This window comes from Syngnathus acus, chromosome 16, assembly GCF_901709675.1.
Source record: "Syngnathus acus chromosome 16, fSynAcu1.2, whole genome shotgun sequence".
NCBI classification, from domain to species: domain Eukaryota; kingdom Metazoa; phylum Chordata; class Actinopteri; order Syngnathiformes; family Syngnathidae; genus Syngnathus; species Syngnathus acus.
Window position 1 is genome coordinate 11,547,438 of NC_051101.1, and position 20,336 is coordinate 11,567,773.

General features: G+C 42.4%; 2 protein-coding genes across 7 annotated transcripts in view; one reads left to right on the forward strand and one right to left on the reverse strand.

Moving 5' to 3' along the window:
- adam22 (ADAM metallopeptidase domain 22) overlaps nt 1-20,336 on the forward strand; it is a 30,590-nt gene that overhangs the window by 9,306 nt on the left and 948 nt on the right. The window contains exons 4-30 of one of the 5 annotated variants that reach the window (XM_037274223.1): nt 1,497-1,563; nt 2,756-2,838; nt 4,466-4,532; nt 10,713-10,773; nt 10,848-10,924; nt 11,235-11,309; nt 11,590-11,661; nt 12,333-12,499; nt 12,615-12,699; nt 12,817-12,907; nt 13,073-13,124; nt 14,427-14,526; nt 14,698-14,769; nt 14,917-15,009; nt 15,081-15,161; nt 15,234-15,284; nt 15,757-15,820; nt 15,899-16,004; nt 16,074-16,193; nt 16,261-16,429; nt 16,491-16,602; nt 17,104-17,194; nt 17,457-17,510; nt 17,580-17,780; nt 17,918-18,018; nt 18,094-18,160; nt 19,195-19,284. In XM_037274223.1, coding sequence (XP_037130118.1) covers nt 1,497-1,563; nt 2,756-2,838; nt 4,466-4,532; nt 10,713-10,773; nt 10,848-10,924; nt 11,235-11,309; nt 11,590-11,661; nt 12,333-12,499; nt 12,615-12,699; nt 12,817-12,907; nt 13,073-13,124; nt 14,427-14,526; nt 14,698-14,769; nt 14,917-15,009; nt 15,081-15,161; nt 15,234-15,284; nt 15,757-15,820; nt 15,899-16,004; nt 16,074-16,193; nt 16,261-16,429; nt 16,491-16,602; nt 17,104-17,194; nt 17,457-17,510; nt 17,580-17,780; nt 17,918-18,018; nt 18,094-18,160; nt 19,195-19,284 — 2,469 coding nt within the window. Of the gene's footprint in view, nt 1-1,496; nt 1,564-2,755; nt 2,839-4,465; nt 4,533-10,712; nt 10,774-10,847; nt 10,925-11,234; nt 11,310-11,589; nt 11,662-12,332; nt 12,500-12,614; nt 12,700-12,816; nt 12,908-13,072; nt 13,125-14,426; nt 14,527-14,697; nt 14,770-14,916; nt 15,010-15,080; nt 15,162-15,233; nt 15,285-15,756; nt 15,821-15,898; nt 16,005-16,073; nt 16,194-16,260; nt 16,430-16,490; nt 16,603-16,804; nt 16,833-17,103; nt 17,195-17,456; nt 17,511-17,579; nt 17,781-17,917; nt 18,019-18,093; nt 18,161-19,194; nt 19,285-20,336 lie in introns of those variants that run through there. The other 4 variants (XM_037274225.1, XM_037274224.1, XM_037274226.1 and 1 more) reach the window with 4 other exon arrangements.
- On the reverse strand, nt 7,372-10,155 carry cldn12 (claudin 12). Of its 2 annotated transcripts, XM_037274533.1 has the most exons (4): nt 9,981-10,155; nt 9,024-9,285; nt 8,290-8,952; nt 7,372-8,253 (listed from the first exon to the last, which is right to left on the reverse strand). In XM_037274533.1, exons 2-4 carry the CDS (start codon nt 9,240-9,242, stop codon nt 8,074-8,076), a joined length of 1,062 nt encoding a protein of 353 aa, XP_037130428.1. In that variant the 5' UTR covers nt 9,243-9,285; nt 9,981-10,155; the 3' UTR covers nt 7,372-8,073. The 2 variants fall into 2 exon arrangements, with proteins under 2 accessions (XP_037130428.1, XP_037130427.1); XM_037274532.1 differs by having other exon boundaries at nt 7,372-8,952.

Consider the following 20,336-nt stretch of genomic DNA (forward strand, 5'->3'; position numbering starts at 1 on the left):
ATGAATCGGTTGATTAATAAAAAAAACCTAAAATGAATAAAATAACTTATTTTATTGTTCAGCAGCATGCTAACACAAGGAAAGTCGTGTCTGTTTTGGGGGGTGAGGCCGCCGAGTGTGAACAAGGGCTTGAGTTTTATTTCTTTGTCTAGTAAATTATTTAAATCCTCCAAGAATGAAATCTGCAATGTGTTATCGGGCCCCCTCCATCAGTCTGCGGTTGCAATGTCGCGCTCCCTCTTGCTCCCCTCCTCCCCCCGGGTAGGCTCAGCGTGGAGGATAAAGATCACAAGCTGTGAATCTTAAACACACATCCCAGCAGAACAAAGGCTAACAGCTCGTCTTTGACCTACAGATCATGTCTTCATCACAGTCGGGGTCACACGTGAAACTTTTCTCCTGTCGTCCAATCGTGACTTTAATGTGCATCATCGTGATGGCCCGTTTTTTCCCCAAAAGTACCTTGAAGCGGTGCATGATGGGATATCGGTTAGAGCCCCGAGGTCTGTATTGGCACCCACCTCTCATTAACATTCGCCGCCTCTTTATTCCCCCCGTGATGGCCATTCCTCCATCTTTCCATTTTATCTCCCGCCTCTCCTGTGCTTTTATTACCCGACGCGACCATTAGTCTTATGGAGGAGTCTTATTTCCTGTGCGCGTTGTTGTGAGGCAGAAAACTACTCATACACCTTGGCTAAGTGGTACAATTTGGAGTTGAATCACTTTTTTTCCTGGGAGAAAAAAAAAAATGCCTATGAGGTCAAACTAAACTTCACGTCAGCTAACATCTTGAGACAGCTGTAGAATTGATTTGAAAATTCTGCTCCTGCTCTATAAATCACTGAATGCTTTGAGGCCAGAATACATTAAGGAAATGCTAATTGAATATAAACTCAGGAGAGTTCTGCAGACTCGGGTCAATTAGTGGAGCCCAAGCAAACATGGCGGAGCGACATTTAAGTGTTATGCCGCACACGGATGGAGCAAGTTGCAAAAGTGAGCCTCTAGCATAATGCTCATTAACGCTATACGGCTTTGTCTCAGGTGGTGTGTGTGTGTATTTTCTCTGGGATACTTGCTGTTGAGAAAGCATACACACATGCGCACAAGCTAACACACACACAAGCTAACACACACACTAATTTCACAGTCTTCGTCTTGCTTACCCTCTCAATTTATTTCCTCTTCCCTTCCTCTTCTGCCAGTGTGGCCTTTTTTTTTCACCCCCGCAACCTTTATTCGTCCTTCAATACAATGTTAAACACGCACACACTTGCAGACACACGCACACACGTTTGTTTAATTGTGTTTGCGGTCTGGAAATAGCCTCATGTCTCCTCAGTGGTCATAATTAGCCGAGCCTTTGCCTTGAAATGCGCAGACAGAATACGATTGTTCCATAAAATTCACTCGAGAGTGAGACTCGAATGATAATCACACATTTTGTGACTTTATGTGACTTTTTTTTTTTTTCTTGGTCTTTTCTCTTCCAGTGACCTGCTGTCTTCAGAATACGTGGAGAAGCATTTGTCAGCGAAAGGGAAGACGGTCGTCACTGCTGTAAGATTCTGCAAATCATTCTTTTTTTCTTCTTCTACACTATTCCAACTAAAATTCATGTCATAAAATATGCACTTAAACATAAAATTATACTAACATAAGTATGCCTGCACCGATGTCCGCCAATATTGTACATCTATGTTTTTAAAAATGCTGCGATACTACAACACCGATACCATTTCAATCAGACATTGATGACGACGCGTTTAGCTCACTGATGCTGTTCAATATGAATGCTTGGCAATAGCGACGGCCTTTCTGAAGTATGGCTCAATTTCTGTCTGGATAGTGCCAGCGTGTACATTATTAGCCCTTGCCCCACCTCAATGGAACGCGGCCATAATCGATTATATTTAATTAGTCTCCGCGTTTACCCTGCAGCTACGCGTCGAAACAAATGAAAAGGTCACATTTGACGTTTTGTTATCACCGTGTCTCCAGGAAGCCACTACAGTACACAACATTTTATATGTTCAGTAAAAAAAAAAATATATATATGCTCGAATCACTGAAGGACTGCCGCTTCCTTATGGCACTCACTGGCTACTATTTAGGAATGTGGTGTTGGACACAAGATTTGAATGTCCTAGCACGACCAGCATGCTTTTAATGGCGTAAACCAGGCGGGCATATTGCGGTGCGCTGCGTCGCTATGCGCTGCATCATGGCGGTAATTGATCCTGATAAAAGCTGAGTTTCCTAGGGGAGTCAGTTGGGCCGGCTTCCTGCCTTACTAATAGCTGTTAGGCAGCGAGGAAGCAAGCAGGAAGAGACGTTCCCGTCGAGCACTTAGACCATGTAGACTTTCTTCTTCTGCAAAATGAACGTGTTTACTTGCAGGGAAGCAAGACAAGGTTGGAAGTAAAGACGGAGAAGATGCGTTCAAGTTGGGAGGGGTGATGAGACACCGAGACAAGTAGTGCTTCAAACGGAATAACTATTATCAATAATATATTTTATAATAATATATTATTGTTATTAAATATAAATTATAAATATAATTATACAAATAAAAAGATGTGAATGAAAATTAAATATAATTATCGTGATTAAAATAATTTAAACGGACTGTTGCATAAAAAATAACCAATTCGATGACCTGATTGCGATGAGGCCCGCATCGAAGGCATCGTTGATAGGAAATATATTTCGGGACTGAAGCAAATGTGTAATCCCGTGTTTCTGTGCACAGGGAGGAGAGCACTGCTACTACCAGGGGAAAGTCAGAGACATTCCTCACTCCTTCGCCGCCCTCTCCACTTGTCATGGCCTACAGTAAGTACATCAAATATTGCGCTTAGACACTTAGTCATATTCCCATCTAGCAATGACATCAATGCTGATTCAATCGAGACGGCATCTGCTTTTTTTAACATTTGAAATCAGGCAGGTAGTACAAATCATCTCTGTTTGGTAGCTACAGTCGGGAAAATTAGATTGAGAAACATTTAACAACAATATTAATCTATTTTTTGCCAGGTCTCAATAAACACTTGAAGTGTGTATAGATTTCCAGCACAAAAATGTTCGTTGGTGTGACTCATTACAAGTGTGAGGGAATTTCATATTGAAAGCTGCATTTTAATTCATGTTTAGTCATCACGTCTGGACGATTGCAGATTGAATAACTCATCGCTACACAGAAAAATGAACATGTTCTAATTTAATTCAGTCATTTGCATCCCTGCATTTGTGACATTGAGGAGGTTTCGAGTACATTTTCAACCGTTCGCTAACTCGTCAACACCCAAAAATCTTGTGTGCAAATTCAGAGCTCTTTAATAACATTCACATTCTTCAAAGTTCTCACCCAAGCAAATCATATATTGGATTTCATTCGATTTGTCTTTTTAATTATTTCTGCGCATTCCAGACTAATTGCTGCGCCGTTTATTTGTGTGTCAGACATCTTAGTGTACTTCCCATAAACCGTCTCGGGTATTTACCATAATATACATCCTGCACACACACACACACACACACACACACACACACACACACACACACACACACACACACACGAGAGAAACTTAAGCCCGCGCCGCAATAATAGATCTCAACTGCATACAGACAGATAATGCTCTCCAACTTCAGCAGTCATCTCAGATGAAAATCGTTCAAGTTTGTTTCCAGCGTGCCAATACACATTGCAAAACTATCATATGTCATATGCATCTGCTTACTGTGCAATAAATTAGCTACCATAGCAAAATGTGCACAAAAGTAGCCTTGAGAAAAAGTTGGATTTTCAAACATCCAACTTGACCTGCAAGGTTGCTTTTAATGCTGTTTCTCAAGCTCCAGTGTGAACCGGAGTATATTTTATTCGCCTGTCCCACAACTGCCAGGCATTTTTTGGCAGTGAGTCAAGTGTTGTGTTTACACAAACTTTGCTGCGTCACGCTCCACGTGTGCGATTTATGTACGTTGTTTTGAAATGGTCTCAAATGTCCTTTAAAGAGCCTTAAAAATGTTGAGAATTTTTTTTAAATATATTATAAATCCATATTTCATTGAATTGAGTGAATAACGTGGATTTAGGTAGCTAAATACTAGATCGCTTTTAGTTCTCGTTTCAACACTTTGAGGATTAAAAGGCAATAGTCAGATTACGCACAGGGGTTCAACCTTCCCGACTTTGGGGCTTTTGACACAGGCAATCTCCTAAAAGCTTGAGATAAAGTTAATTAACGGACATGGCGCGGTCACTTCGTGTGCTCCTGGGCTTTACAGCAAAGACCTTCAACACAGTTGAGAAATTCATTTATGACTTTTTAAAAAGAGTGCTCCTTTTAGTGACCCTATGGCAATTATTTGATTTCAATTTTTTTCTTAAATCATTGAATCTGGATTTTCAACGATATAATAACAAACTGCTTTTTATTCCTTCGCTCTTTTTCAGCGGGATGTTTTTTGACGGCAATCACACGTATCTGATTGAACCTGGAGGAGCTGGCGGCGGTAACCACGTAAGTGTCGTCATCTCTTCACAACACGTATTGATTGAATAATTCATCCTGGGATGGAGGGATTGAATGGGATTACGGGATTTCAAACTGGGCTCAGATATTGTCTTGAGAGGATCGTGAGACAAAAGTCACTTACACATGTGAGGCTTTGCCAATCTTCTAGCAAACTCTGGACAAAGCAATTCTCTCAGTTACAAAGGAGCCTTCCGCTAATTAGATAATAACGATTAAAGGCATTATGGTCGAAAGGAGAGGACGGATTTGAGATTGCCTCCAGACGCCCGGAGACTCACATTCTCCGTGTGTGTCTGCTCTAATTAAAATATCCGGGAGATGTAGTCAGTCGTTTTGCTGTTCAGAAGCAGAAAGGAGACGAGATGAGGAAAAGAACTTTGGCTTGTCCATACTTAGCCCTTATGACAGATTTAATGGCTGTACCACAAAACGCTCAAGGTCGGACGATAACGGCCGTAAATGAGACGCAGCGGAAGGGCAAGCGGAGGTGAATGTGATGTTCAAAAAAGATGTAGTTGTCCATCTGTTTGTCAGTTGGCACATTTTGTTCTGCTTTATGGAGGATGACAAACAGATGGGAGGTACCATTCTCATTTTGGGGGGGGGGGCTGACACCTCTGTGACTCAAATAGTCAATTAGTAAATTAGACTACCAGTTCCTCTGAGGTTTGATTTGTTTTTAGAACTGCGTGGATTCCCTCTAGGGCCCTGTTTTAGTTTCAACACACCCCGCTCTAAAATCTTCTGAGCCTTCTTTTCTGTTCACGTCGTTCGCGTCGCTTTCCGTCAGTATCATCGTTAACTCGACGGCTGTGACACGCTTTAAAGTCAAAGTAGAAATCACAGCAGGAGGAGGCGTGTCGGCCATATTGCAAATCCATCTGCCTGTTTTTTTCCCCCCTTTCGTCTGCCGCCGTGGCAGAAACGTCCACAAAATGCTTTATATAGAGAATTAAAATTGCCGACGTCTAACGTTGACATGCTCGCGCACCATTAAAGTACATTAGCCAGCACTTAAGCAGCAGGTGCATATTGTCAGGTGTTCCCACGGGTGGGCGGGTGCATAGTATGATGGCGCACACTGTGAGGGAAGAGAGCGTTGGCACGCACAAGCACAAAATACCATATGCTCGGAGGTTTTTCGACAACTCTGCTTGCTCAACTGTGCCTCGGAGAACATTTCAGCACAACTTGCAGCTGGTCAGCTGAAATAGGCAAAATGATGAGAATGCGAGATGCTCTTTCACTTGAGTTTTTATTCAGGTTTCAGCTTTTTAGGGTCAAATTTTAAATTTGGTGCCTTCAAAAGTTGTATTTTGTCTTTAAATGAAGCGGTTTGGATAATGGAGTGATGGATATTGCCTTTAAATGTTTTATGATGCAGATTGAGTTACCCTGTGTTTGAAATGTGCCTTACCCTCAACAATGTATACTGCCCCCTAGTGGTCAAGGCGCGCACACCAGGAAGAGCTGCACAATGTCCATTGAATTGAAAAGCAAAAAATGTGGCAAATTATTTGTTATAATTTAAAATAATTTTGTTATTGCTTCCTGTCTTTATGACGCACAATCTTATAAAGGGCTTTTTTTTTGTTTGTTAAAAAGACATTTTGTGGCAGAGGGCTAGAACAGATTGCTTGCTTTCCCATTCAAGATTCCAGTCACTGTAGTTTTGTTACAATTTGATTCTTTTTTTCCATCCATTATTACTTGCAATGTTGAAAGGCTACATTTGGCTGTTGTAAATTGTGAGGTGACAAAGCCCATCATGAGACCCAAGCAGGCTGGATGTGGGGGATGGAAATTTTTCACGTTCTGTTACCATGGTGGATTTTTTTTTGGAGGGGGGTGATGCTGGCAGGTTGTGACTAAGAGGGGGGTACTTGCTTGACGTGCCAACTAGGTTTATTTTTTAGCCGATTGGATGATAATATTGAGGGGAGGTCTCCCGTGGTTCTGCTCATTCGGGCACTCACAAGCAGCATGTTTACACTTGGTTGCATTGTATTCACCAGCCAGCCGTCTGCATCTTCAGCAAGATGCCGTCTCCCATGGCAACCTAAGCCCCGCCCCCTGTTTCTTTCTCGCCCAACAACATATGAAAAGCCATCTGTGTTTTGAGATTTAATCCCCAACCATTGCCCACACGCTGCGTACGTGCTTCTCGTCGACTAAGACAAAGAAGACAGTGGTCTGTCGGCATTTGTTGCACTTTAAATCATTTAAAAATCATCGGCCACTGAAGATTTTTAAAAAAGAGCCGATATCAAAGTAGCATAGTTGTGCTGCAGGCTGCTTCATTGAACATTCTCACTTCACTTCAAAGATGAGACTAAAGATCAAGGAGCGAAAAGCTGCATTTTAAGTAAGAGCTTCATCGCCGATGTTGCCTTCCCTCGAGACAGATTGATTCTTATCAGATCATAGAGCGGCTTTCATTATTGTCAGCTCAAGAGGGCAAAACAATGTTTGATTGACAGTCATGTACACCCATCAGACAATTCATTAGGGATGCCGAGCAGTTAAATGAAATCCATTCAACATAGTCGAATGCTCTCTTTATTTTTTTATTGACACGGCTAGTCATTATTGGAATTTGTAGTGATGTAGATTCAATTGAGCATTTTGTCCCTTCAAAGTAACCAAATTAGAAATAGCTGTCAGTATATGCACTTCTGTTCTCCCAACATAATAAGTTACTTTCAGCTCTTTTGGATCATACAAGTGTACCTAATATTGTGGCTACTAGTGTTAATACAACCTCTCCCAATTTAGAATTCATTCTACAAATTAAGACTGCATGGAAGGAAGGGAAGAGACAACATAATTGCAATAACAGTTTGTGTTTAATAGGAAAAAAATGAGTAGAAAAAAAATATTTCGTTCAGTGTGTAACAAAATAAAATGTCAAAAATGCTATACTTAGGTCACTATAACATGTTAGGGAATGTTTAGAACTTCAAGCTTCTACATCCATACAGTTATATTCAGATTAGCGTTCACACAGACACACATTATAAAACACAAAAAGGAACATTGGCACAGTAGATACACGTTAGTACTCACAATTAGTGCAGTTTTTTCTTCAACATCACATGAACTGTGGATTCATGTTACAAATTAGTCTATGCTAAGTATTTTAGTAGTGATGACAAGCAATTTAAGTCTTCCACATTCAATGTAACAGCAGTTGGCATACAGTGTTTGTTCTATAGAATTGTGACAAAAAGTGGAACCTCCAAAGTTCTGTGAAAATGTTTAACATTATTTAAAAAAACCAACAACGATTAATCGAATTAAAATCGACATTGTGATGTGATAGAACACAATTTTCAAATTGCAAAGGCTAAAAGTTGCAAAATTCCCATCTCCTTTGCGACTTTCATTTTCCTTCATATAAAATACATCCAGCAAGCTCGACTGGCCCTCACTTCTTTAATCAGCCCCTTAAGAAAGTGGTAATATTAATTTAAGGGGAACCTCTCAAAGAGTAATGACATTGATTTGATCTGCAAGGACGTTTTTTTTACTGTGTCACGACGGGAATGTCAATCTCGATGGCGGACATCCGCGAGCGGGTAGAGTAGCGGCGGCCGGCGTAGCTAGCTGCGTAACTCTGAGATGGCGCGTAGCTCTGTGATGGCGCGTAGCTCTGTGAAGGCGCGTAGCTCTGTGACGGCGCGTAGCTCTGTGACGGCGCGTAGCTCTGAGAAGGCGCGTAGCTCTGAGAAGGCGCGTAGCTGTAGGCTTGGGTCCCGCCCACCTCTGACCCGTAACCATCAGGAGCCGAAATCTGAGACACGTACACCTGCGCCGGCGCAGGGGCAGCCACGCTTTGAATGTAGCCCTGCGCGGGAACATAACGCTGCGTGTCGATCACCGTGGGAGGATAGGCCTGAGGCGGCAAGGTCTGGGGAGCGTAAATCGGAGACGGCGGTAATCCGTTGGCCGTGAGCAGCTGGGTGGACGCCGAGGAGGGCATAGAGGAAAGGGGCAACCAGAAGGGCGAGGGCAGCTTCTTACACATGCAGTACCACATGAACATGAGCAAGGCAGCCAGGATCAACCCCCCGGAGCAGCCGATGGACACGTACGGCGCAAAGCCGTCTGTGAAAATATTGGCGTATCTCCTGTTGAGCTCCTTGGTGCCGAACAGGAACCAAATGGAGGGCGGGATGGCGACGGCGCCGCCCAGGAAGAGAAACGCGCCCGCCACCAGGTGACAGCCGGCGCTGTTCACCAAGAAGCGGATGCTCTTGATGTCCGGTTCGGGCTTGTCGGAGCAGCAGCAGGTTTTACACATGCCGGCCATGCACAGCAGCAAGGCCACGGAGCCGAAGGCCAAAGCCGCCGGCACGCAGAACTGAAGCAGCCTCAGGTCCAGCTGGTCCACTTTGGAGTACCACTGCAAACAAGAGAGGCCTATTTAGCATTTTGGCTGCTGGATTGACAAACTGGCAACTCCAGCAAGCGTACCTCTGCGTCATAGTAGTAACATCCCGAATATCCGTCCTGCTTGACGCACTTTGTCCACAGCCCGTCGTATACGCTGATGTTCTTGGCGTTGCGATTGAAGGTGACCAGTCGGGTTACGCGCCACTGAGGGACCAACGCCGCCACGGCCAAGCCGGCCACTGACACAAAAGCGATGATGAAGGCAAAGGCGTTGGTGGCGTGGATGTTCCGGCACGACATTGTGGTGGGATTTTGGGAGGTGCTGCAGCCAAGGAAAAAGGGCCTGTTGAAGAAATATGCTCCAGTTATATTTTTCATAGTTTATTCTATTTCCAGCCACATTGTTAGTGCATGTCAATGGGGCACGCTTACAAAACTAAAAACGCCACAGAAATAAACTTATTAATTTATCCAATTAACTCATCGCCTCACCTTATGGGAAAATAACACTAATGAAGTGAGCCAGAGGCTGACCTACCTTTGTGCCCCCCTTCTTGTATTTCTATTCACTGCAGTGTAGTTGACCTAATATCAACAGCTCCCGAGACAATGCTCTCATTTCATTAGCAAACAGTGACAGGGGTTCTGCGGGCGGGCGGGCGGAGGCTGCTGGGAAAGTGCACCAGGACCCACTGAACAAAACACAATCGATTTCACTTAAATCGAGGTCTGTCATTTTACTTTTACAGCGGGCACAAGACGCTGTGTGGGCTACATTGATTTTCCACTTGATATTCACTTCAGGAGAATAGGTTATTTAAATTGCATAGAATTTCAAATAAATAAATAAACCGCTTAAAGTATGACGAAATAAGTGATCTTAATTTTAAAAACTTGTTTTCCTTATCTCGAACGCGACTCTGAGTCCGGCTGTTTGCTAACAAGTTAGCACCGCTGCAACCTGTTGAGTCTTCAACTCTTTGAACATCTTTGATGCTAACCACGGTCGCGATCGAGTTTCAACGACTCGGTTCGTACCTTATTTTCCAAGAGCCAGGTAGTGTTTACGTCGAAGGTTGCCGTATGTCACATTGGGTCATTCTTTTTTTTACAGCAATGCAGATCAGAGTGTCCGATTGAAATATATTAGCTAGCATTAGCATAAGAGGCGTAAACAGGAAGAAGTTGGGTGGAGTTTCCCCCAACTGTTGTCTCGCAGGCGGATGACTAAGATTACGTCATCACGCTGCGCACAAAAACGATAGACTTAGTTTTATTAGTCGGTGTTTTGTATCCTGAAATGTTGTAATTGACATTTCACTTAGGTGGGAATTTGACTTATGTTACTGTTGTTAATTTTACTTAGTTTCTTGTATAAAGCCTCCATGTAAAAAAATCCATATAAAAGGAACTCAATAAAACCAGTTTATTCGCGGACAATAGGCACAGACTGGAGATAAAGAGCCACCTAATTGACTCAATTTCAAGTTGTTAAATTGATTCAAGGCCATTAGAGTCCTGTAAAAAGACTACTTAAAAAAAAAAAAAAAAAAAGCCAATATATGTTCACCTTGGCTTGAAACAGGTTTATTGTTCTCATTAATTGTGCTATTTCCAGGCTATTCCTCTTCATACTTGTGATTACAATTCTTTTCTTTCATTTGGGCAAAAGTTAAGTCATTTCACTGAGAATAAATATGACGGCGAGGTATCCTAGTGCCTCATAGTTTTGAGATTTGAATTTAAGATCTGCTTTTTTTTTGTCTTCAGAGTGATGTCCACTTGATATACAAAAATGGAGGACCAGATGGACTTCATGACCTCCTCAACGGTAAGATTGAATGCGAATAATAAAGGAGTCATTGATTTTAAATATGACCACTGGTATCAATGCCCTCCTTTTAGGTAACCTTCCTGAGCCGCCCTTCCCCAGTCCAACATTTCCTGGGTCACGACTTGTCCACAGGAGAAAGAAGAGACAGGTATTTAAATTTATAAAGAAATGTAGCTTGTTAGTTAGCCAGTGTCCCCACTTATGTGTTTTTGTTCACAAAACTAAAAGGAGAAGAGTTTCCTCCCACTCAGCAGCTCTTCACATTCCTCCACTTCCTCCCCATGAAATATTTACGTTGTGCGTCATCATCATCATTTCTCAGATACCCTGAAAACTCCTCTCATCTGTTTTTATTTTTGGGGGGACAAACTTTATCTATGGTAGCAAAGAAACCTTTCATCACTTGATTTGTTGTTGCCAAGCTTCACATGATATTTTGTTTACAATATTATTTTCAGGCATCACACATGTCACGGAGTGTGGAAGATGAGATCAAATACATCGAGTTGATGGTGATCAATGACCATTTAATGGTAAGTATTGGAATATGTACAAGCTTGCTTGGTTTCTCATTTTATTTCATTTTATGTATATATATTTTTAAATACATAGCGATATATAAAATATAAAAATAATCTCATTTTCTCATTGCCATCAATTAATCTGGAATATTAAAATCAAGCCTAAGGATCCTTTTTGGGAAAAAAATAATAATAAAAAAAACAGCAAACTACATTTAGATTGATATATTTTCAAATGAAGTTGCACAAGATGTTTTCCATTCATGTGTTCCTTCTTGTTCTCCCTTTCCAGTACAAGAAGCATCGCCTCTCCGTGGGCCACACCAATAACTATGCTAAGTCAGTGGTCAATATGGCTGACATGGTAAGAACTGTATTGATCCTCTCAGGCAGAGCTCACCACAAGCACTTCCTGCTATCGGCACTGAGCACGCATCACGCTGATTTCTAATTTAAACAAGCCCACTCCCTCCGCTAGCATGATTGTCACCGGCTCATTCATTTCCGTACTTCGCTATGGGAACGCGACCGGCCGAAAGCCGATCGCCTCTTGAAGTTCAGCCGGGAAAGGTCGAGCTTTTTTGTCTCGCCCTTGAAAAAGCTCATATGAAGTTGCCATTGATTTCCATGTGAGAGTTGAATTTCTTTCCACGGCTCCAATCGCAGCTGTGTCAACTCATAAAAGTGCAGACAGCCATCGCAAGCATTTGAGCCGGCCTGCAATGCAGCTCTTAGAAACAAAGGAAACCTCAGCTCAACTGTTATGAAACAGACTTAATCATGCGTCATCATATTTTGCCCCTCGGACGACTAGGAAACTGAAACGACCCCTAACTGGGGAGAAAAAAAAAAATTCCCCACTGCTGATCTAAATTTTCATTTCTATCTTGCATGAATATTAGGATTAGGAATGAGATGAATTATTTTCATGTCTCCTTTTGATTTGTAGGGTCCTCCAGGAGAAAAAAAAAATTGCATACCTCACTGAAACCATTTAAATATGACTGATGAAATCATCTCCTTTGATTTGTCCAGATTTTCAAGGAACAACTCAATACACGCATTGTGCTGGTCGCCATGGAAACGTGGTCCACCGATAACAAATTCAACATTGACGACGACCCCATGGTGACCCTGAGGGAATTTATGAAGTACCGCAAGGATTTCATCATGGAGCGATGCGACTCTGTACACCTATTCTCGTGAGTGGCGCTATTATCATCGTTGAATATTTCACCGTGTTTGGACAATGACTTTTTTTTTTTACAGTGCTTACTTTTTAGAGGCGTGTTTTTAATTCAATTTGTCTCTTATCAGAGGGAACCGTTTTCACAGCAGCTGGGGGGGAGCTTCCTACATGGGAGGAGTTTGCTCCCTCACCAAAGGGGGCGGTGTCAATGAGGTAAGCTAAGTGCATCTGATGGCATGTTTATTTCTCCGAGCATCCTAATCGTGACCGCTGGGTTTATGATGTCCAGACTAATCCAATATTTTTGTTGTTGTACTCTCTCTTTATCAGTATGGAAAAACAGATGAGATGGCCATAACGCTGGCTCAGTCCCTGGGGCAGAACATTGGCATCTTCTCGGATAAGAAGAGGATCCTTAATGGTACCTTGTCCTATTTAAATCGATTCTTTAAAACCCGTTTGATATATATTGACGTGCAATCACAATTTCTTCACCGATTTTTCTCTAATTCAAAATACGTAGCTTTTTTTTATTTAATAAATGATCTGAAATGATAATAAATGATGATTTTTTTTTTTTCTTCAGGAGAGTGCAAGTGTGACGATCGTTGGTCAGGCTGCATCATGGATGATGTTGGGTAGGTAAAAATGTTCTCGAAGACATTCACTGAAAGTCCAAAAAACAAAACATGAATATCGCAACGGTAGCAGTCATTTCATACTGCAGAATTGCTGCAGTTATAAAAGCCACCACTAGGTGGCAGCCCATGACTACATTTTGAAGTCTAGCAGTACAAAACATGTAATTTGTGTGTCATTGTGATTCTTTGTTGTGCGTTGATGTCAATACTCCCTCTTAAATACTTGTTGCGCTTTTCCTTTATCCCAAATGGGACAGCAGGTGAGCAGAAACCTGACTAGAACATTGCTTATGCTCTTCTGACCCCAAAGCCTTGGCAAAATGGTTGTCAGCCATCACAAGCAAACGTCTCCGTTTGTTCAAATGATGTGAACAAATACAGTCTGATGTTCCTTTTGTCAATACCGACTGTATTTGGCATCAGCTCATTGAACAATAACGCTCATCTATATAATTCTAGTCTCCATCAAGTGGACACTTCATTAGGGATACCTAATAAGACTCCTGCAAAAGGTGACACAATTCAGTTTGTGAATAATGCTGACACAAAAGCATTCAACCAAAACCATTTTAGCTTGTTCAGGTGTACCTAATGTTGTGGCCCGACGTTATACGTAGGTAATTTCACTTTGGTCTTTTCATTATCCATTTCTTGTCCATGTGTAAGTCGATTGATACTGTCTGCAATGTCAGTCACGTGACAGAGCACTCTGTCACTTGTCTTCTACTGTTTCTCTACTAAAATCAACTCAGTGGTATTTCAGACACTTCAATGTATTCAATAAGCGAGCTCCGCCATGTTCATGGACGCCATCTTCTTTTTGACTCCACAGCGCCTGCATGTCTGAACAGCCTAACTTCTTCCTCTCAGTATTCTGTTTTCACAGGTTTATCTCCTATGTGTGGATGAGTATCCGTCTATATATGAGAGAAAAGCAAAGATAGAATGAAAAGTAGCAATCTTTTATATTTCCAACATGATTTGTAAATACAAGAAGCATTACAGTTATCCTATAGCGGCTATAGATTCGATAAAAGTAAATAATAACGTACTTGAGATTGTCCCAGTGCTGCAGGATTTTATTGATACCATTCTTGGGAGTAAACCGCATAAGATGAATCATACAAATTATACAATAACTGTCCAAGTTGCAGTTTTCCACATCCATTAAGCTTCATTACTCTGACAAACTACAGCACGCTAGTTGCGTAACAATGTAGAAAGGAGCTCCAGTATTTCTCAAACAAATGGGTGACATTTATGGTACGGGCCTGTTAATGCTGTGGTTGTGCCAAACAGTTTCTACCTGCCCAAGAGGTTCTCCGACTGCAACGTGGAGGAATACTACAACTTCCTCAACAGTGGAGGAGGAACCTGTTTGTTCAACAAGCCCTTCAAAGTATGTCTCCTACACAGTACATTATTCCCCACCACTCAGATTCATGTGAATTAAAATCGTAGAGGCAAATGTTTCAACGTTGGAGGTCATTTTTATTTTATTTTATATTTATTTATTTTTTAAATTTATTATTTTGTTTATTTATTTAAATATTTTTTTATTCTGTTGAAGCTTCTGGACCCTCCTGAATGTGGTAATGGCTTTGTGGAGTCCGGGGAGGAATGTGACTGTGGCAGCCCAGTGGTGAGTTTTCATCAGCCACATAGGACCACGCAATTCCTAATCAGATAAATATGAAAAAAAATGGCAACCCAAAAAAAAAGCAAATGTTGCATGAAATAGCCATTTGAGTGAATTAGTAGTGAAAAAAAAGCTGTTCTTTTGTAACAGGAGTGTGCAAGAGAGGGTGAGAACTGCTGTAAAAAGTGCACGCTGACACAAGGCTCGAAATGTAGCGACGGACTCTGCTGCAATAATTGCCAGGTTGGAAACAAGTCACTGCCCACCTTTTCTTTCATTCACTCTACATCATGATGTCATTCATGCTCGCACAGATGGAATTCTCGGGGGTCGTGTGCCGAGACGCGGTGAATGACTGCGACATTCCTGAAAATTGCACGGGAAATTCCAGCCAGGTAAGCATAATCGACAAATCAAGCTGCTAAAAATGGCGAACGGATCTTTATGGAGACGTCTCGTTTTTGCAGTGTCCACCAAATTTGCACAAGATGGATGGCTACACGTGCGAAAAAGACCAGGTGAGACGGTCCTATCACAGTTTGACTGTTTTGAATCAAGGCTAAAACACATGGGGGAAAAAAATAATACAATAAAATAATTAAATTAATATTTATTTTTATTTTTTTAAATTAATAATAATTTAAAATAATAATTATCACGTCCTATCACATCTGGACTGTTTTGAATCAAGGGTAAAACTCATGGAGAAAACAATATTTAAAATAAAATAATAAAAATAATGATAATTAAAAAAAGAAATTAAATAAAGTAAATAAAAAATGTGTAAAAATAAAATAAAAACTTGCTCTATGAACTAACTAATACAAACTGAATTTTATAAACAAAAATCTAAATGAAATTAAAAAAACAAACTAATTATAAGAAAAAATCCAAGTCTATTTCAACGCCGTTTTAAATATTTATGTGAATAAAAATAATAAAATAAATTTAAAAAAAAGAGGAAAAAAATTGTTTCTTCTTCTTCTTTAGGGGCGCTGCTTTAACGGGAGATGCAAAACCAAAGACAAACAGTGCAAGTACATTTGGGGAGAGAGTAAGTCTCATACAATATCCTTGTCTTGGTTCACAAATAGTTTTTCACCTACCACATGTAATACCCTCTCCCATCCAGAGGCAACTGCAGCTGATAAGTTCTGTTACGAGAAGCTCAACATCGAAGGCACCGAGAAGGGCAACTGTGGGCGGGACAAAGACACGTGGATCCAGTGTAACAAGCAGTACGTTTTCTCTGCGTCTGACGCTTCCTTCCTTCCGCATGTGTACTTATTTCGACTTTCACGTTCCAGGGACGTTCACTGCGGTTACCTGCTGTGCTCCAACATCTCTCCTTCTCCACGACTGGGAGAGCTTCAGGGAGGCCTGACTTCCTTCTCCGTAGCAAGACATAGCGCCTCTCTGGACTGCAGGTCCGCCATACCAGTACGGAATCGAACCTAACCAGCAAATTGACGCCGTTTGTGTTTGCCGTGTCAGCGGTGCTCACGTGCTGATCGACGGAGACACCGACTTGGGCTACGTGGAAGACGGCACCGCCTGCGGGACAGACCGCATCTGCTTCAACCACAAATGTCTCCCCATCCAGCAGTTCAACTTCAGCATCTGCCCCGGGACCACCGACAAAAGCGTCTGCTCGGGACACGGGGTACAAAGCGAATATTCACGTTATGGGAAGATGTTGTGTTATTGATTATGTTGTGGCGCAGGTGTGCAGCAATAAGCTGAAGTGTGTGTGTTACCTGGGCTGGGCCGGAGACGACTGCAACTCCACGTCGCCTCTCAGCTATCTCGTGGTGGGACCCACAGCGTCTGTTTCAGGTAGCGCTCATCCTTCTATTTATTAAATTGGCCACTCTTCTCCTCCCATCCACATTTGACTTTGATTTCCTCAAAGAAAATTTCATTTCTAATATGTTGCTCAGTCTGAATATTTCATGATTTTGTTTAATGTCCACCGCCATTCATTTCTTTGTTTTGCTTCTTTTTTTTTTTTTTTTTCGCACACATTCTTTGTTGACAGGCTGATGACATTGGCGGAGTGACTTGAGGTTAGATTTTTATTGCTTGTAATTTCCTCCTCCTTCTTCCTCCTTCCATCCCAACTTCAAATTAATTGAATGGACACAAGGAGGTTTTTTTTTCTTCCTCGAATGAGAACCCTACGACTCCTTTAAGAATAGAAAGAAGGAAAAAGTGGTTAAACCTTTGTCCCTCTTTTTCTCCGCTGATACTCTCCCTGCCTGTTGTGCGCTTTTGTTGGTCCTCGAATTTCTCAAAACCGCAAAAGACAATAACACAAACGTGTCCCTTGTGCGACAGGCATCAGCAGTACCAACATCATCATCAGCGCCATCGTCGGCTCCATCCTCTTCCTCGCCCTCATCCTGGCTGTGACGGCCTGGTGCTACAAGTGAGTGACAAAAATGTTTGCTTTTAACAAGTGCCACATTATAAGACATTTTTTTGTCTGTCAACACTTAGGCAAGATATGTTACTGTCTCTTTAAAATCGTAATGGCGGTACACGGTGTGATATGCTTTGGCAACCACTGCGTTAGGTGTTCCTAATAATGTGACCGGTGAGCCTATGTGCATATTAGGCTTTGGAGATGATGCAACAAATTTTGGCAGTAGTTGTGTTCCAGTGTTGAGTAACGTTCCGCCTCTTCACAGGAGTTACAAGCGGAGATGCTACGTGGAGTCGGAGGTTCACCGAAGATTCTGCCGGTTTGTTATTTTTTTTATTTTTTAATAATGTTCTGGAGACATGCTGAATGGTCCCTGTTATACGCGCAGACAAATGCCGCCGGGCGACTATGTCACAAAGCCGAACGACGCCGATTCTTTCTACAGCGACATGCCGCCCGGCGTGAGCACAAACTCGGGTTGCAGCTCCAAGAAGAGGTCAGCGTGTCTGTCGCACCTTCAGATATGCGCCTTGTCCTTCACGCCTTCCATCCCATCCATTACACAGAACATCTCACTGTTTGGCTTCAGGTGTGCCATCTCGCCATCATTCGCTCATTCACTCATTTTTGATGTGTGTGGAAGACATTCTGTGTCTCATATGTCTATGTAGTATTGTGGTTAATAAAATGTCAGGGTACGGTGAAAGAAAATAATGTGTTGTGTAGATCTAATGGCCTTTCCCACTCGTGGAGCGAGAGAATCCCAGACGCCAAACACATCTCGGATATTTGTGAAAACGGGCGACCGAGGAGCAACTCGTGGCAAGGTAGCAGCCAACGAATGCCGCCGCAGAAAGTCATCTCTCTTCCTTTCTGATGTTTTGTCTTTTTTCTATCGGCAGGAAACATGAGCGGCCATCGCAAGAAACTGAAAGGAAAGAAATTCCGTGCTCGCTCCAACTCCACAGAGTAAGTTCCCCCGTGACAGGAAAGGATGAGATATGAGGACCGAAAAAGAAATAGTGGGACAGGCTTAATCAGGGGTGGGCAAACTATCACTGTGGCCCATTGCAATGTTAATATTTGTTTTCTTTTTTTTCCCCCTTAATCCTTTATTTTTTTCAATTAATTCAATATTAATTTATCTCACCAAATATTGTTGTATTACTTTATTGCCTTTGCTTTGAACACAAACGTTTGCCCACTCCTGGTTTGAATGGTTACTTTAATGTCTTATGACTATATCAAATATGAATATTAATTTTAAAAAATAAGATTAAAAAAGTGGGTATAAAAACCCGACACACTCCTTTTGAATCTTTTTTTTTTTTTTGTGATTTAAAAAAACCCAAAAAACTTCTACCTATAACTTGTATAGCTCAATTGATCATATATTTTTGAGAGCGCTACTAAAAACAACTGAAATAATGTGGTTGCACAAGTATGCACACCCTCGTATAACTGAGAATCTAGTGCAACTTTACATTATTTGAGTATATATATATATTTTTTTTACTTGAGTCATACAGGTTTACCATTTTAACAGGGGTGTGTAGACTTTTTCTATCCACAGTGGCCTAAACTGTCTTGTACTTGTTATTTACCGTATGCCTGTGAATGCACCGTGATGACAACCGTGTGCACGGGCTGAATTTGGCATCACAAGGAGCGCGCACACGCACATCTTTGCATAGGAAGCATGCCACCGACAACAATGGCATGATGCGAATGCACAACACAGGTGGTGTGTGTCTGTGTGTGTGTGTGACTTGTTTTTAGTTTTCTTTACTCTCTCTCTCTCCCTCTTTCTCTCCCCATGAAGTTCATTCACTGTCCAGTTGCATCGTGCTGTCAGTTCAGGATGTCTGTGCTCTGCTCTCTTAAATCTCTTCCTCTTCCTCCCCCCCTCCCATCACTTATTCCTCTCCTCCTTTCATTCTTTCACTCCCTCCCTCTTCTCTCCTTGTTTGTTGTCTATCAACCCCTCCTTCCCCCTCCCACAGGTATTTAACCCCGCACGACAAAACAGACTATTGTGATGTAACTAAATGGGTAGAAGATGTGAATAAAAACACGCAAGGACCGTACCTTAGGTATTATCTCAGACTGTGCCCTGTTTGTCTAGTAAGCCTCCCCCACCCTCCCCTTTTGCTTTCATTTGTGGCTTGGCCAAGCAAATTAAAAATGAATACATTCAAAACAATTCCATTAAGGGATTGCTGCTAAGCATAAACGAAATTTTTTTTTCCCTCTAGCTCTTATCGCTTTTATATGTTGATCCAAAATGTCCCTATGTGTAATGTGTCCATTTTCTTCATGTCCTCTTGCGTCTGCATGTTAATCGTCGTGGTGCCAAGTGTGTGTGTGTGTGTGTGTGTGTGTGTGTGTGTGTGTGTGTGTGTGTGTGTGTGTGTGTGTGTGTGTGTGTGTGTGTGTGTGTGTGTGTGTGCGTGTGTGTGTGTGTGTGTGTGCGTGCGTGCGTGCGTGCGTGCGTGCGTGCGTGCGTGCGTGCGTGCGTGCGTGCGTGCGTGCGTGCGTGCGTGCGTGCGTGCGTGCGTGCGTGCGTGCGTGCGTGCGTGCGTGCGTGCGTGCGTGCGTGCGTGCGTGCGTGCGTGCGTGCGCGCGTGGGTGCGTGCGTGCGTGCGTGCGTGCGTGCGTGCGTGCGTGCGTGCGTGCGTGCGTGCGTGCGTGCGTGCGTGCGTGCGTGCGTGCGTGCGTGCGTGCGTGCGTGCGTGCGTGCGTGCGTGCGTGCGTGCGTGCGTGCGTGCGTGCGTGCGTGCGTGCGTGCGTGCGTGCGTGCGTGCGTGCGTGCGTGCGTGCGTGCGTGCGTGCGTGCGTGCGTGCGTGCGTGCGTGCGACCGCAGCAGGTCGCCACCCTGAACGCTGTGCCCACCACTACATTGTTTCCATGACAACAGAGGAGAGAGGCCTCCATCCACTGTCGTCTTTGCTTGGTTATATTCAAATGTTATTTCTTAACTGGTAGTGAAGCATCGTTGAAGTTAATTAGAAAGCATCATGTGGATTTTTCTCACCGGGTCATTTTTGATCCACTTTTTTTTTTTTTTTTTTTTTAAATCTTCATCATCAAAAGTTTCAAATTCCAGGTACTCCTCCACATAACATAATGGCATTAAATTTTTGA